Genomic DNA, 15,887 nt, shown 5'->3' with positions numbered 1-15,887 from the left:
CGGGAATTGGAGTTGGGGGGGTGAAGTGAGGTTGGAGAGAGAGGCAGGAGTAAGTTCTAGTAGGATAAGTCGAAAGCAAGGAGGGTAGACTTGACCTAGGCTGCTCTGAAGGAACCAGGTAGTCAGTGGACTTCTTTGACAACTGTGGTTTGGTCTGATTTTGAGATCCAAAATGGGCAAGCTTCCATTTCATCCTGCTACGCCAGTCCAGACAGGTGGGTTTATGTCCCATTTTCAGCAAATGGAGGCAGCGTACGCAGCTTTCTCAGTGGTGCAGCACAGAGAAGCCCAGTATCCCCTGCCTCCAGCATATGGTGGTTCAGCAGTATTTTTCTTTGGACTGTCTCCTACTTTGGGGATTTAGGAATTGGCTAAATTTTGTCTAGGGTCAGGCACCTGGTTAGTAGCGAGCCCATTGGAAACTCCCAGTCCCAGAAGGAACTTGATAGAGCTAAGAGGCACTTATTAAAAAACAACAAAAACAGTGATTGTCAGCAAAACCTCAAGATTTGGAAGAGGATTCTTTTTCCTTCTTTCACCCTCCTTTCCTGGCCATGTTTGTGAGGAACTTGATTTAAAAAAAAAAAAAAAAAAAGTCAGTCAACAACTTGAACTGGAGCACTACTAAGCAGGGGAGTGGTTTGTCTTGCTTTTTTCTGGCTCGGATAAGTGTCTGGGGACCCACATATCAGTCCTTGCCACATATCAGCATCTAGATTCTCTCACTGTTGCAAAAGCCGTTTGCATGGGAGCATGGAACAATCAAACCATGGCCAACACTGTGGGGCTTGTGCCATCAAGTGGTCAGTGGCTGCCATGGGGCAGCTTTGCACTACCTGTATAAAGAAGAGGGAAGTCCTTAGAGAGTGTTCTAGGGCATTGAGTCAGCTGTCGGGTGCCTATACTAGTACAGTGAAGCAGTCCCTCTGTGCTGCGCTCAGAACAGAGATCAGGGAAGTCTCCGATTCAGCAGGTTTGGCATGAAAGTCCACTATTTTAAACCCTTCTCCCGCAGCCATTTCTGATTCTCATCAGTGTGTTTTTGAACTCTCCCAGGATTTTGGGGATCCCCAGGGCTGACTCCTGTAGGGAGATTCTTTGTCAGTTCCTTCAGCCAGGGACATGCATTTTTACAAGGAATTCTCTTCTGAATTTTTTAGTTCCTACATCAAGGCTTCTGTGCCATTCAGAAGCCTGGAGGTACAGGACAACCATCTCCTCCCCTGGGTACCTTCTTCAGGGGGCAGCCTGCAGATGAGACACCCAGTAATCACCCCAAGTTCTTTTTGGACTTTAATTTCTGTCATCCTGAAGAGGCACAGAGGTTTTCCCAAGGACCAGCTGAATTTGGCTAGTTATGGCCCTCTGGAGGGAGGGTAAGGTTGTATCTGATAGAGAAGATGTTTGTATTATCTGTCTTTTTCATAGGAGGAAATACAACCTGGTCGATGAGAGCCGGTATCTTCACTTAGGATTGCAGATCCCAAGGTTGAGGAATCACCAGATTGGGATCCCATTAACAAGGGTATTAGTAAGTCAACTATTGTGTTCTCTCTTCATTCTGAGGTGGAGGGAAATGGGTGACTTCAGAGAGGAAATAATATGGTCAAGTCAAGTTGTATCCCTTTCCACAGGTGGCAGTTCAGCGTTTGTATTAGATGCCTCGGGTGGATGCTTTAATCTCTGCTCTCACTAGGACTGCTATACCTGCAGAGGATAGTGCTTTTCTTAAGGATCCGCAGGATAGGAAGACTGAACTTCCTTTGAAACATGTTTTTTCTTCTGCTTCTCTGGCAGTCCATATCTCTGTCTGGTTGCTTGAGCATTGTTGTGATGGATTCAGAACTTTCCAAAAAATGAGGAGGCAGCCTGGAGTCAACTGCAGCATTTTTGGCTGATGCCCTTTATGATCTTCTCATAACTTCCTCATGTTCACTGGCTTCAGGGTTAGCGGTGAGGAGACTGCTCTGGCCCAAAAAACTGAGCTGAAGACTCATGGTCCAAATCTAGACTGGGTAAGCTTCATTTGGGACACTTATTGTTTAGAGAAAATCTAGAGCAGTTGGTGAAGAATCTTGGAGATCCAAAACCAAACCTGCTCCCTGAAGAGAGCTCAGTTATTCTACAGTCCTAGTACAGGTCCTGAATTTTTTTCCTGGCTCCTGCTGCTTTAAACCTGGTAAGCAGACATGTTTTCCTTCCCTCTTGCCTCAGGGCAGGGGTCAGTCCCTTCAAGGGTCCAATAAATCAAGGCCTGACCTATTTTCCTTCATGGGAATTGGTTGTGCTTTCCAATGTAATGCAGAAGTTCACACCCTGGTTCTCCCTGTAGGAGGTTGCTTGCAGCCTTTTTACCAGGAGTGGACCCCCACAACATCAGACCTGTGAGTTTTAGGCATCATCCACTTCAGATTTTCTCTAGAACTTGCTGCTCCAGTTCCCAATGGTTTTGGGCATCCCTATATTCCATAGCCTACAAGAGGGAGACAACTCTTGAAAGATTTTATCTGCTAAAGGTTATTCTGGCTCCTTACACTGATAGAGTCACAGATGATATTCGATTTATTTGTGTTTCCTAAGAAGGATGTGACTTTCAGACCTGTCCTGGACCTGAAGGCTGCAAACAGCAGTCTCTGTATTCCACATTTCAGAATGGAAATTCTTTGCTTCTTCCTGGTGGCAAAGAGGAGAGGTGAATTCCTATTGTTCCTGGATCTCTGAGGCATATTTCCACATTCCAGTCAAGCCAGAAGATTAAAAATAATTTTGTTTCTGCATTCTTCAGGACCATTTTCATTTCCAAATACTCCCTTTCAGACTCACCACTACGACACGAACATTTACAAAGGTCATGGTAGTGATGGCAGCCTGTTTGAGGAAAGAGGGTATCGTGGTTCATCCTTACCTAGACCATTGTCTGATCAGAGCCAAGTCCTATCAAGAAGAGCTCCAAGCATCGGACAGAGTAGTCCAGGTTTTAGAAAATTTGGGCTGGTAGTCAATTTTGCAAAAATCAAACTTCTTGGAATATTTGGGGGCCAGTTTTGACACAGAGATAGGTGGAGTATTTCTGATGCTGGAGAGAGTTTCCAAGCTCATGTGCCAAGTGCAGAAGTTCTCCAATCAGAGTGCACCGAGAACATGGGACTCTCTACAGTTTCTAGGCTTTATAGCAACCACATTGGCCAGAGCCCACATGAGACCCCTCCACTTCTGTCTCGTTGGTCTCCCCAGAATCAGGCGTACAAGTGTTGTCTCTCTTTGCTCAAATTGGTGAAGACTTGTCATCTTGGATGGATGTCTCTACACAATCTTTCGAGAGGTGAGAATCTGGATTCCTGTCTCCTGGATCCTAATCACAACAGACGCAAGCGAGTTAAGAAGCATATTGTCTGGATCAGGTAGTTCAAGATCTGTGTTCTCAAGAGGAGGCCTCTTGGTCCATCAACACATAGGAGTATAGAGCACATGGTTGGCCCGTTATCAGTTTCTTCCCTTGATTCAAGGAAAAGCAGTCAGGGTGCTCTCCAGCAATACATCAGCCTTAGCATATATGAACAGACAAGGCAGCACCTGTAGACTAAAGGTCTCGGAAGAGACAAACCTCCTGTTCCCTTGGGTGGAGGAAAATCTTCTGCTCTTGTTGACAGACCATATTTCTAAGCAGAAATCTTCTGGATCCCTGTGAATAAGAGTTCAGGATGTGTTTTAGCAGATCATGCTTCGATCAGGTCTGCTTTACATGGATCTGATGGTAACTTTCAAGAAAGCCAAAATGCATCACTTTTTATTTTTTTTGAGAATTCAAGTTTTATTAACAGGCAAAAACTGTGAAAAAAAAAAATTAGCTAGTGGCATAAATCAGACCATAATACATTTTTGCTAAGACATTGAACATCTAACTTAATACATCACATTGAAGACTGTATAAATATCAGTACCTGCTATCAAGATTATTCCCCCAACAGTTCCCCTTTGAATATCAAAAAGCATATCTCTTCTAATCGCTCCTTTGACACCCACCCCTCCTCTCAAAATTCTAGACATCTTTACATTTGTACTTCCATTGCACGTAAGGTTCCCAAATTTTCCCAAGCTTTTTCAATTTGTCATTCTTCATAATTGAGAGTTTCCCCATATAGTAAACTCTCTCAATCCTGGAGCAGACCCTATAAGAAACGGCACCTCAGATCTCTGCCACCAGTAAGCTATCTCATATCTGACTACTATTATCTGTAAAATTCATCATCGTTGACTCAATACTCACCCCTAATGGGATGTTTAACAAACACAATATAAGATCCTTAGGAACCAGTAACCCAAGTAGTTCCCTTATAAAATCCATGACTTTATCCCAAAGCTTAGCTATCTCTGGGCAAGTCCACTATAAATGGTAAAAAGTAACTCTGGTGCCACATCCCTTCCAGCATTTGTCACAATATGTAATTGATATTTTGTTTAGTTGAACTGGTGTCAGGTACTTCTTTATAAAAGTTTGTACCCATTTTCCTTTATTGAGGCCAAAACTGAGCTTTGCCCAACAGCCACATAACACTGGTCCCATTCACCCTCTTCTAAAATTTCCCCCAAACCTCTCTCCCAAGCCAATTGATAAGCCATCACTTTTTCAGCAGGCACAGGGAATTCAGAACCAAAAGGCTAGATGCCTTCCTACAACCCTGGCTGAAAGTGAAATTACTATACTTGTTCCTGCCTTGGCCTTTGATCGTCAGACTATTGCAAAGGATTCCCGTGATCCTGGTGGCCCCAGACTGGCTGAGGAGGCTGTGGTATGTGTATCTCGTGCTTTTGCAAAATAGACTGACCTCATCGTCTCCCAATAGCTCGGGATTTCCTGGTTCAGGGACCAATCTCCATGGAGGATCTGACTCCATTTTATCTTACAGCTTATCTCTTGAAGGGTCGTAACTGAGAAAGAAGGGTAACTCTTCTTCGATAGTTTCCACACTTTTGAAAGCTCATAAGACTTCCAACTCCTTGGCCTATGATAGAGTCTGGCACATCTTTGAAGTTTTCTGTTTAAAAAAAAAAGAAAAGTGATTTCTCCTTGGGCAGATATCCCTTCTATATTAGCTTTCCTCCAGAATGTTGTGAATAAAAGCTTAGCTTTAAATTCCTTATAGGTTCAAGTGGCTGCCATCTCTTGTTTCAGGGATAAAATTCAGGGAAACTAGTTGCTGCTTATTCAGATTTGGTCTGTTTTGTTCAAGGTGTAAAGAGGCCTACTCCATCTTTTCAGCCAATGGTGACCCCATGGGATCTCAACTTGGTGCTGAAGGCTCTAGTGGCTTCTTCCTTTGAACTCCTGAAATATTGCTTAATTAAAGACATATCCTTGATATCAGGGGGTTTTTTTTTTAAAACTATCTGCTCCACCACACATTTTTACGAAATTCAGACTTTTTTCTGTAAAGACTCTATTTTGGTCTTTGTGTCTGATTCGGTGACCCTACGGGACTGTACCTTTCTTCCTTCCTTCCTAAGGTCACTTCGGTTTTTCACCTCAGTCTATTTCTTTACCACCTATTTTCTAAGGAGGAGTGTCAGAGCACCACAAGTTGCTGAGATTGCTGGATGCTCACTGAGTTGTCCTGAGATATCTGGAGGCTGCCAGTCCTTTACACAGAATGGATAGGCTGTTTATTCTTTTTTTGGAGGCCCGATTTCTTCAGCATATCTTCTCAATTGATGTCAGTTTCCAGAGACCGACCAAGCACGTTCTGCTAGAGCTCAGTTTTTTCCCTGGGTCGAAATGGTTACAATTGCTCTGGTGGATGATATTTGTAAGTCAGCGACATGGTCATCACTGCATTTATTGTCCGGGCATTATAGGTTGGATGTAATTGATAAACAGGCTGGTATTCTAAAGGTGGCTCTTACATCCTTCCCACCCACCCCCACCCCAGATTAATTGGGCTTCAATACTTCCCACCTGTCTGGACTGGTGTAGCAGGATGAAATGAAAGGAGAAATTTTTTTACCTGTTAATTTTCTTTCCATGAATCCTGCTACACCAGTCGAGGACCCTTCCAGATAGTTGGGCTGCAAAAGGAGAGCAAGGTGATGATAGAGGTTTTTAAGTTGTATATTTTCACTGCAGTGTATCTGCACAGTTCTTTTCCTCTTCGATTATATCTAGCATCGGGACAGGTATTATTTTCTAAGGGGATCTTCTTTTCCTATTTTGAAGTGTTGACATTTTGAATTTTTTTTTATCACATTAAATGTTTTGATTAGTGCTTTGTTATTAGGTATACTGGGTTTTTCTGTGCTCAACAACTGAAGGTCACTGAGAAAACTGTGTACTCTGCCTCCATCTGCTGGCAGGGGGTCATAAACTCGCCTGTCTGAACTGGTGTAACAGGATTCATGGAAAGAAAATTAACAGGTAATTAAATTTCTCCATTCTGGATATGCTGAAATGTATGAGATTTGGGACTTGGGAAGATCATGGAAAAAGAGCTGCGCAAGTAAAAAAAAAAAAAAAAAAATTGAAAGGATGAATAAGTGTCTTAGTAGAAACAAAGTCAGAAGAGCAGAGGACCAGGGCCATGATACCATTTATCTCTGTAATGTCAGGGTCCATTCCAAACCTCAAACAGGAAAAACAAGTTTTTCAATTAAAATGAAAAAAAGTCAGGATGTATAAATTTGTGGGTAATTTAACATGACCTTTCCTTTTTATTGCTCTTTGTTAGGTCCAAGATTGGCAAAGTATTTATCAGTCTACGCATATTCCTATACCCAGATTTCCACCTGTGGATGAATCTGTAACATTTATTGGTCGGCTTTGCAGAGAGATCCTGAGGATTACAGATCCAAAGTAAGTTGTCGGTGGGACTTGTTTTCCTCGTTCACTGGTTGGGCCTGTTACTGCTTAATTCTGAGATGAAATGCTGCATTTCAAATTGTGTCCCCCACCTCTCCCAAAATGTCCGTATCTTTCTCAGTGTCTGTCTGTCTCTTCCTCCTCTTCTCTCAATTTGTGAACCACATAAGAGCACACAGAATAGTGTAAGAACAGCTGGAGTGTTTTAGAGCTGATCTCAAACTTTGAATAGGGGGATCTGAAGGCTGTGGAGATTTATTGGAGGGATCATTGTAGAAATAAGAGAACATTTCTACTAATTCAGTCATGGGTTGTGTGGCAGTGACATACTGAACATTGATGTAACAGGACAGTGACTGAGCAAAGGCAGCAGGGAATGCTAAAGCTTCGAAGATGACACTGTGCAGGAGGGCCTGATTGTATCTAGGACATGGACCAGGCCAGGCCGGACTTGGACAAAGAAATAGTCTGCTTAGATATTAGTCTTTTCCACCCCACTAGTTCTCAATATGTTTTTTGTTTTTTTTTAAAAACCTCCTAATTTTCTAGAAGAGCACATTGATAAGGAAAAATTATGCCTGTCTCTTTTTTTTTTTCTTAGGGTCACATGTTACATAGACCAAATGAACACGTGGTATGACATGAAAACGCACCAGGAAGTGACCAATAATCACCTTTTCTCAGAGATCCAGGACTCGCTGGGGACCTTTGGTCTGAATGGTTTAGACAGACTGCTATGCTTTATGATTGTGAAGGAGCTGCAGGTACCTTGTGTTCTGCAGTATTTTTGTGTCTTTCTGTGTGTGCTTGTTTGTGTGTGCAAGTGCACGCTCTGCGTCATAGTAGTCATACTGGTACTGGGAAAATCTTTTGCTGAAGTCATCTGAAGCAGGGACCTCTGTGGTCTTGAATGCTCAAATGCAGCGTTTGTGGATACTTCTCAACAGGGCTGGACAAATCCTGGGTGTCAGGTTGCACCGGTGTCTGTAGTACCTGGCAATTCAAGCATGACATGAGACACCAACACTAGTAGGGTCTGGGGAGAGACCTGGCAAAGTAAGACAAAACAAAAACAAGAAATAAAATAACCAGCAAGAAAAAAAATAAAGCAAAAAGATTTCCCTGCCTCCTAAAAGGTTTGGCTGGTGCCTAAAGTTTTCTAAAGAATTTTCCAGCCCTATTTCTTAAGTTGGACCAAAAAAAAGTACCTGCATGCATAATAGAACATGAAAATTCCCCACCTAAAAGCATGAGATAAAATTCTAACCTGGAATAAGTGCAGCTCCTTATTGAAAAGTGACAGAATGAGTGATGGACCTCTTAGAATCCCTCAACGAGGATGGCTGAAAGCCTGCAAATCATTTCGAGAAGGTCTACTTCTCAGCCAGCCCCTTTTGCTGACATTGAATTGTTCAGATACATATGAGGGTGATTTCATCTTTTATACTTCTCCCCTCACCCCCTCTTGCCAGGTCAGTGCTAGGTAACGCTTGCCAGCTGGAGAACTGGAGATGAGCCACTGCTGACCATTGACCAGGAGGGGCAGTCACTGTAATGGGTCATCTTCCCTTGGCCTACGTGCACAATTTCTGTGGCATATCCAGGCCCGACTCACCCCTCGTGGAGAGGGGCACGACTGAGCACAGTGCCACAGCCTGAGTGAGGCCTGCAGGCGAACCAAGAGAAGGTCTATATATGTTTAATGTGTTTTGCAATTTCTTCTAATTCCAAAACCCTAGAATGACTGGCTCGTTCTAGAAATAAAAGGAATCCTCTACACCGACTTCCACTTTACAAGGGCAGCAGCTGTCCATGCGGAATATGTTTGTTCAAACTTTGGAAACGAAGTGCTGATGACATTAAAAACATTACCTGTCGAGGGATTTCTGTAGAAGACCTGCCAGCATCTTCATGAATGTTTCTTAGCTGCGAATCTGTGAATGTGGAACAGCAGACTCTGTTTAAACCTGGTAAACCGGAGCTGCTGTGGGTGGGTAAGGCAGACATGCCGGTTTTTGACTTGCTTATCAATGTAGATTGTGTCTCCTTAACACCTCAGACACAGTTAGGCCCCCCCACATACACTTAGATTATGAACTTAGAGTTCATAATCAATTCTGCAATATCGCTGGTGACCCAGGTGGCTGCAGTGGCAAGGAAAGTCTTCCTAAACCTATGTTTGCTAAAACAGTTAAGGCCTTATCTGCACAGGAGGTTTTTCTGTCACATTAGGTTATTCATAACAGAGAGAAAATGTGTGGCTCAAATATTAAATAAAACATTGTTCAATACATTAGTCCCCAATTTTATTAAATTTAAAGGCAACAAAGAAACCTTCTTGGAAATATAATTTACTTCTTGAACAAGGAACCCCAATATGGCCATGTTTAGCATCCCAGCTGTGTCAGGGGGACCGGCAAACTCTTATCTACAAGAAAGGAAATTTCATAAGTATTGAACAGTAGGCTAACACGGAGTACATACTGAACAGTTCAATCTATATAAATAAAAATGTTAAATAGTTTGGACAAAATCGATAATCTCAGAAACCACTGAACCGATTGCTTTCAAATTTGGACACAACCTTCATTTTGCATACAGGAAGGTTCTTCTGTACTTACATTACAGATATGTCACACCTGTGACAGGTAAAATAGGTTTAACATTTTTTTCGCCATCTGTTACACCTTACACTAACACACGCTACACTAATCATTTCGCCACTCCAGGTCCATGTTTCACTTCCATTTTAACACATTCCTGCACTTTTTTCGCCGGAAGATAACTATTTCCTTTACAGATAAAATACACCTACCACCCTCCTCACGCCCCCCACACACATGCCAAATTGATTTACTTCCCCCAGCCTCCCAACACACACAAAACCTGACAGAAGTCCGGGAGGCTCCAGCGGGGGGCCAGGACCGGTCCGGGACACATCTCCTGCACTACGGCCGTCGGCTGCCAGCACTCAACATGGCGCCGACGGCCCTTTCCCTTACTATGCCACTCGGACACCAATGGCGGCAGTAGCCATGTGACATAGTAAGGGCAAGGGCCCCTCGGCGCCATTTTCAGGACTGGCAGCCAACGGACCTTTTCCCTTACTATGTCAGAGGACCTACCGCTGCCATTGTTCCACCTCACTGACATAGTAAGGGCAAAGGGCCGTCGGAACCCATTTCAGTGCTCGCAGCCGACTGACCAACGCCAATACATCACTCCCGGACCGCTCCTGAACGCCCGCTCCACCGACTGACATTTTTATCAGGTCTCGGGGGGTCTGGAGGGTGGGGGGTGGTAATGAATTTATTGCGAACATCTTGGGGAGGGGTCACGAGGGGGGGGCAGGTTTCATTCATTCAGCAACTCGGGGGGGGGGGGCAGGGGAGGGCTACTGTTTTTCACAGGGCTGGGGGAGGGGGGGCAGGAGAGTGTGGGGTGGCTAGTTTAAGAGAACTTTTCTCATAGGGTTGTTTTTTGGGAGAAGGGGGAGGTTCACACACAAATACATACACTAAACTTGCACGATCTCGGGAACGCACCAAAATAACCCTCCCCAGACCACAAAACAAATTTGGAAGTGCAAATTTGGTTAGGCACTCCCCTATTTGGCTACATAATGCGCACAGACGCCCAGGGACAGACCACATGTAGCACCAACAATTTTAATTTCCCAGGTCTTGGGAGGGGGCAGGAGGATGAGGGGTTATTATTTGATTTAAAGGGTTGGGATTGGGGGTTGTTTTTTTTGGGGTGGGGGGGTTCCCACAGAAATAGAAAGACAAAGGTTTTCTGATCTGAAGGGTAGGCAGTGAGGGGAGGGAGAATGAGGGGGGAGGTGAGTGTCAGGGGAGGAAGAATGAGGGGAGAGGTGAGTGTGAGGGGAGAGAGTTGGAGTGGGGACAGGGGAGGGAAGGGGGGGGTGAGTGACCAAGGGGGAGGAGGATGAGTGACTGAGGTAAATGAGGAAGGGGGAGGGAGGGTAAAGAACCTGACTCTGCCACTGCAACGCATGGCCGGGTACCGCTAGTAGTATAATATAACAAGAGGAACATACCAAGTGTTGTAAGTACAACAATTACAATGATATCTTAGGCACTGAATACAGAAGAAAAGGAGAGGAGGGAGAGAAAGTTTTGATAATAAAGGCTAGAGTACCTACTATTTGAAAAATAGTATGCAAATTTATATAGAAATGAATGACAATTATAGAAACCTGTATGAGCATCTAGCACTGGAGGAGGGGGAAGAGAGGAAAGGGGGTAAGGGGGGGCACTTAGATTACTGCAATGCGGCCTGAGCATTTCAAAAAAGTTCTTACTTTGTCTGCAGATAACTATGGCTGTAGCAGTCTGCATTATTACTGGAAGCTGAAGGTGGGACAGAGCCACCCTATTACTGATATCATTACACTGACTTCCGATCAAACTCAATCATTTTCATAATCCTTTGCTTGGCCTTCAAGGTCATCAGAGAGCAAGGCCCAACTTACCTTAAGACTCTGATCTAATGGTACTGTCCAGCAAGTCCTCTCCGTTTGAGTCAAGCCATCGTTACTAATCGGAGAAAGTTCTTTTTTACTCTTTTTTACTCAACGCACAATTAAACTGGAATTTGTTGCCAGAGAATGTGGTTCGTGCAGTTAGTATAGCTGTGTTTAAAAAAGGATTGGACAAGTTCTTGGAGGAGAAGTCCATTACCTGCTATTAAGTTCACTTAGAGAATAGCCACTGCCATTAGCAATGGTTACATGGAATAGACTTAGTTTTTGGGTACTTGCCAGGTTCTTATGGCCTGGATTGGCCACTGTTGGAAACAGGATTCTGGGCTTGATGGACCCTTGGTCTGACCCAGTATGGCATTTTCTTATGTTCTTATGTTCTTATGTTAAGGCTTTCAGACTTTGAAAACCCATTCACTGTGAAGGTTCCACTACTTTCTCTCAAGCTTAAGATTTCAAATGAACTCTGTCTTTCTATAAATGTTTAAAGGCTTGGCCATTTGACCACATTGATCTCTTTTGTTATGAGCCATTGGCTGTTGAGTTTTGCCAGGTTGTGTTTCCAAGTGAACAGGCATTGTGGCTGATGTGCCCTAGTCTGTCAGCCTGAGAGTTGTGGGCCCCTTGGTATATACTTAATTAATGCCATGCACAGAGGTTCTCTCTTCATAGTTGGGATTGGCTCAATGGATGGTCGCTGGGAGTGAAATTTTATTTGGTTTTCATCATGCGTGAATGGTGTAGAAGGAGAGCGATTTGGTCTCACAGGACTCAAGGAGTTGTTTCACCTGTAAAGGAAACACAATAGGTACTTTACACTTCTGACTTATTATAAGGAATTAAATTGCACATTCGTGACAAATGGGTAGGGTTGTTATGAAATTACTTTTTATAGTGTATTTTTGCTATGAATATTTGGGGCGGGGTGGATTCTTGTGTGTTTCCTATATGGCCTGATGGTGAAGTTGTGAGGGGCTTTTATATGATGTGTATTGCTTGTATGATTTCAGACTGGATGTGACATTTTACTCCCTGTTTTTATTACAATGGTATTTTTCATGCTGTTTACCTTATTCTAAGTTTGCTTGGTAAACCGCATTGAATGGGCTTACTACTTAGAACTGCGGAAGATAAGTCCTGTAGTCAGTTAAAGGTGGTCCTCTTGCTCAGGTATCAAATGGAGGAGAAAAAACGTGTTCTGCAGTGCAGTGAACCTATCTCCTTTTTCTGTATAGAACTTCCTCATCATGTATCATAAGATCATACTCAAAGACAAAGCTGTGCAGGACACATTAAAAGCCCTCCAGAAAGTTGTCAGCCCTCTGAAAGGAATTGTGGGTAAGTTCCCTTAACTCCTTAAGTTATTTAGACAAACATTCACAGACTGAGTTGGTTAATCCAATCCCATCTGCTCAGTCTTACTTCATCTTCTAGCCATGCTCTATTTACTTCCTACCACCCATGCCATTTCCTCCTTACCCCCTCTATTTAAATTATGTCCTGTACCCTTTTTTATCCTTCCATGGCTCCCTAGGACCCGTTCCCTCCTTTCCTTCCCACTCCTCTTTTCCCATTTGAATGAGCCTCTTTAACATTCCCCAACGTGTTTTTCACTTAAGTTTTGTATCTAAATGATTAACTATTCATGCTCTCCCACTGCAAGTCCAATTTGTAAGTCTTACTCTTTTATACCTGTTTTCACACACTTTTGACATATGCCGAATTGTTACTAGTTGTCTATGCACGTTTCAATATGTTCGTCATGAATGCGTTACATGTATTATGTTGTTTACATTGTAAACCGGAGTGAAGGCAGCCTGCTATACTTCGGTATATAAAATAATCTAAATAAAATAAATAAATAAATAAATAAATAATAGGAAGTAAATTGGGCAGCCTGGATGAGCTTTGCAATCTTTATCTACTGTCATGTACTCTCTTTCTAATTATTGCAGCATTCGATGTATGTATTAATTTTTGTTTTTGTTGCAAGCGAACTCTAGCAAAATTTATTCTGCCACCATTGCCAAAACTCAAAGGATCTGGAGCGCATATCTGGATGCTATAATGAAGGTACTATTTGTTTAAAAAAAAAAATCCTGTTTGGGTGACTTTTCTGGTTTCATAATGAGGAATCAAGGTACAACATATCTCAGTCTAGTAGAACAGGGAAAACTGCAGTACTAGGGCTCAAAGCCAAATTAGCATTTTCCTGGCATGTAGCCAGATGGACTCAGAACGAATGGGTATAGTATGCTCGTGCCAGCAATTGGAGACGGATCTGAAGTCAGCACGGGTATATATACCCCCACAGGAAGCGTAGCAACTCAGTAATTTCCGTCTCCAAAGCAGTTTGGAGAGCCTGCACGCTCGCTGAGCGTGTTTCCAATCTACTTTCTATTTTCTATATTCTTTTTACTAAATTTCTTCAGGAACATCGAGCCCCGCACTCCTGCGGTGATACCCTTGGGGTCCCTCCCCCAGTTGAGTTTCCCAGGGTGATTTCCGTGATCCCCTGGAGGTTTAAGGCCTCGGTCCGGTGGCCGAATCGCGGCAGGGACGTAGCCCCCCGGGCGAGAAGGGCTCGGGCGTGGCGAAAGAGGCGCCTCGGTCCTGGCGTGGACGAGGCAGCGGGTGCATTTCCTCAAGCGTGGCGGTGAAGGTATTTCCCCTCTCCCCCCGCAGCCAGAGACCGCCCGGGTTCCAACCGGGAAGCGCCGAGGATCAGGTAAGGCGTACATCTCTTACTTTTTGGTCTCCGAGGAATGAGGATCGGCGGCGTTGTCTGCATGTGGCACGCCGTGGAGGTCGCCATTTTGTCTGCTTTGTTCAGGTATTGAGCGCCCATGATAGGCGCCTGTCTATGCTTACGCGCATATGGGAGATCCTTGAGTGTATATTTCATACTACTGAGCACATATTGTATATTATTGTGCGTATATTGCTGACCGCAGACTAATGAGCGCATATTGGATAGCATTGAGCATATGTTGCTAATCGCATATTATTGAGCGCCTGTTGTATTAAGCGTATATTGCTGCCACATATTATTGAGCGCCTGTTGTGTTAAGCGTATATTGCTGCCGCATATTATTGAGCGCCTGTTATATTAAGCGTATATTGCTGCCGCATATTATTGAGCGCCTGTTGTATTAAGCGTATATTGCTGTCGCATATTATTGAGCGCCTGTTGAGTTAAGCGTATATTGCTGCCGCATATTATTGAGCGCTTGTTGTATTAAGCGTATATTGCTGCCGCATATTATTGAGCGCCTGTTGTATTGAGCGCATATTGCTGCCGCATATTATTAAGCGCATATTTTTCAATGGAACAGAACGCCTCAGCGTCTTCAGCGGCAGCGCCTCCTGATTCAGGCATTAAAGCCCTCGGCCTCTGTTCAGCATGCCAGCTTAGAGCCACGCATAGCGAGGAGCCAGACTCCCTTTGTGCCCAGTGTGAGGAGGCAGTGGGAGTCTCGGGCCAGGACCAGTCTCAACCACGGTTTGCTGACAGTTCCCCAGGGGCCACTCCGGACCTAGCAGGCAGTCTCGAACAACCTGGGATACGGGGGATCTGGTACCCCGACGACTCGAGACCGCTTCCATTTCCTGGGTGGATCTCTTTAAGGGGATCCATGCCTTTGTACAGATGCAGTCAGCTTCCTGTCCGGGCCCTGCTGCTCCGGCTGCTGCGGTTGTTACTCCAGCTGATCCTGCCCCTGGACCTTCGCTCCCTTATCATGGGCACCCACCTCCGAGCAGTCCGGTTCAGATGGACCCTAATGTCTCGGAGGACGAGTCCGAACCCCCGGAGGAGGGGGAACTTCCCTCGGGGATTGAGCCATATCGAACCATGAGGCAGTTCTTTCCCAAGGAAGATCTCTCCGACCTGGTATCTCAGTGCCTGGCAGAGTTGGATATTACAGGTCCCAGCACTACGGTGCCCTCTACGCAAAACCCTCTGCTGGAACGTCTTCATCCTACAGCCCGCCATTTTCCCTTCTTGCAAGCAGCACAGCAACTGATAGATTTGGAATGGGCTGCACCAGCAGCCTCATTCAAAGGGGGTCGGGCCCTGACGGGCATGTACCCTCTGGAACCAGCAATCAAGGAGATGCTGGCGTGCCCTCAGGTGGACGCCTTGGTCAGCGCTGTGGTCAAGCGCACTACCATTCCAGTTGAGGGGGGGGCGGGCCCTCAAGGAGGCTCATGACCGACGCCTGGACGCCATCCTGAAACAGACCTTTGAGGTGGCAGCTCTATCTTTGCGGATCGCAACCTGCTGCACAGTGGTGACGCGTTCCTGTTTGTCACAGGTCAGGAACAATGCTCCGGCGACAGACATGGAGTCAGCTCTCTCGTTCCTCACGGATGCTGCATCAGACCTAGTCCATACAACAGCCAAGGGGATCTCATCCTCCGTAGCTGCCAGGAGGCAGCTCTGGATACGGAATTGGTCAGCCGATGCACCTTCAAAGACACACCTCACCAGAATGCCCTTTAGGGGTTCTTTCCTGTTTGGCAGCGACCTTG

The 15,887-nt window shown here is 44.7% G+C and overlaps 1 protein-coding gene across 1 annotated transcript in view; it reads left to right on the top strand.

The window, feature by feature from the left end:
- Positions 1-15,887, top strand: part of WASHC5 (WASH complex subunit 5) — a 205,789-nt gene that overhangs the window by 127,911 nt on the left and 61,991 nt on the right. Inside the window, 4 exon segments of the mRNA XM_029592012.1 lie at positions 6,720-6,844; positions 7,452-7,614; positions 12,590-12,692; positions 13,348-13,427. Of these exon segments, the coding sequence (XP_029447872.1) occupies positions 6,720-6,844; positions 7,452-7,614; positions 12,590-12,692; positions 13,348-13,427 (471 nt within the window).

The sequence above is a fragment of the Rhinatrema bivittatum genome, chromosome 2 (genome assembly GCF_901001135.1).
Source record: "Rhinatrema bivittatum chromosome 2, aRhiBiv1.1, whole genome shotgun sequence".
Taxonomy (NCBI): domain Eukaryota; kingdom Metazoa; phylum Chordata; class Amphibia; order Gymnophiona; family Rhinatrematidae; genus Rhinatrema; species Rhinatrema bivittatum.
The sequence above is the reverse complement of the archived record's forward strand: the minus strand, read 5'-3'. Positions and strand labels throughout refer to the sequence as shown.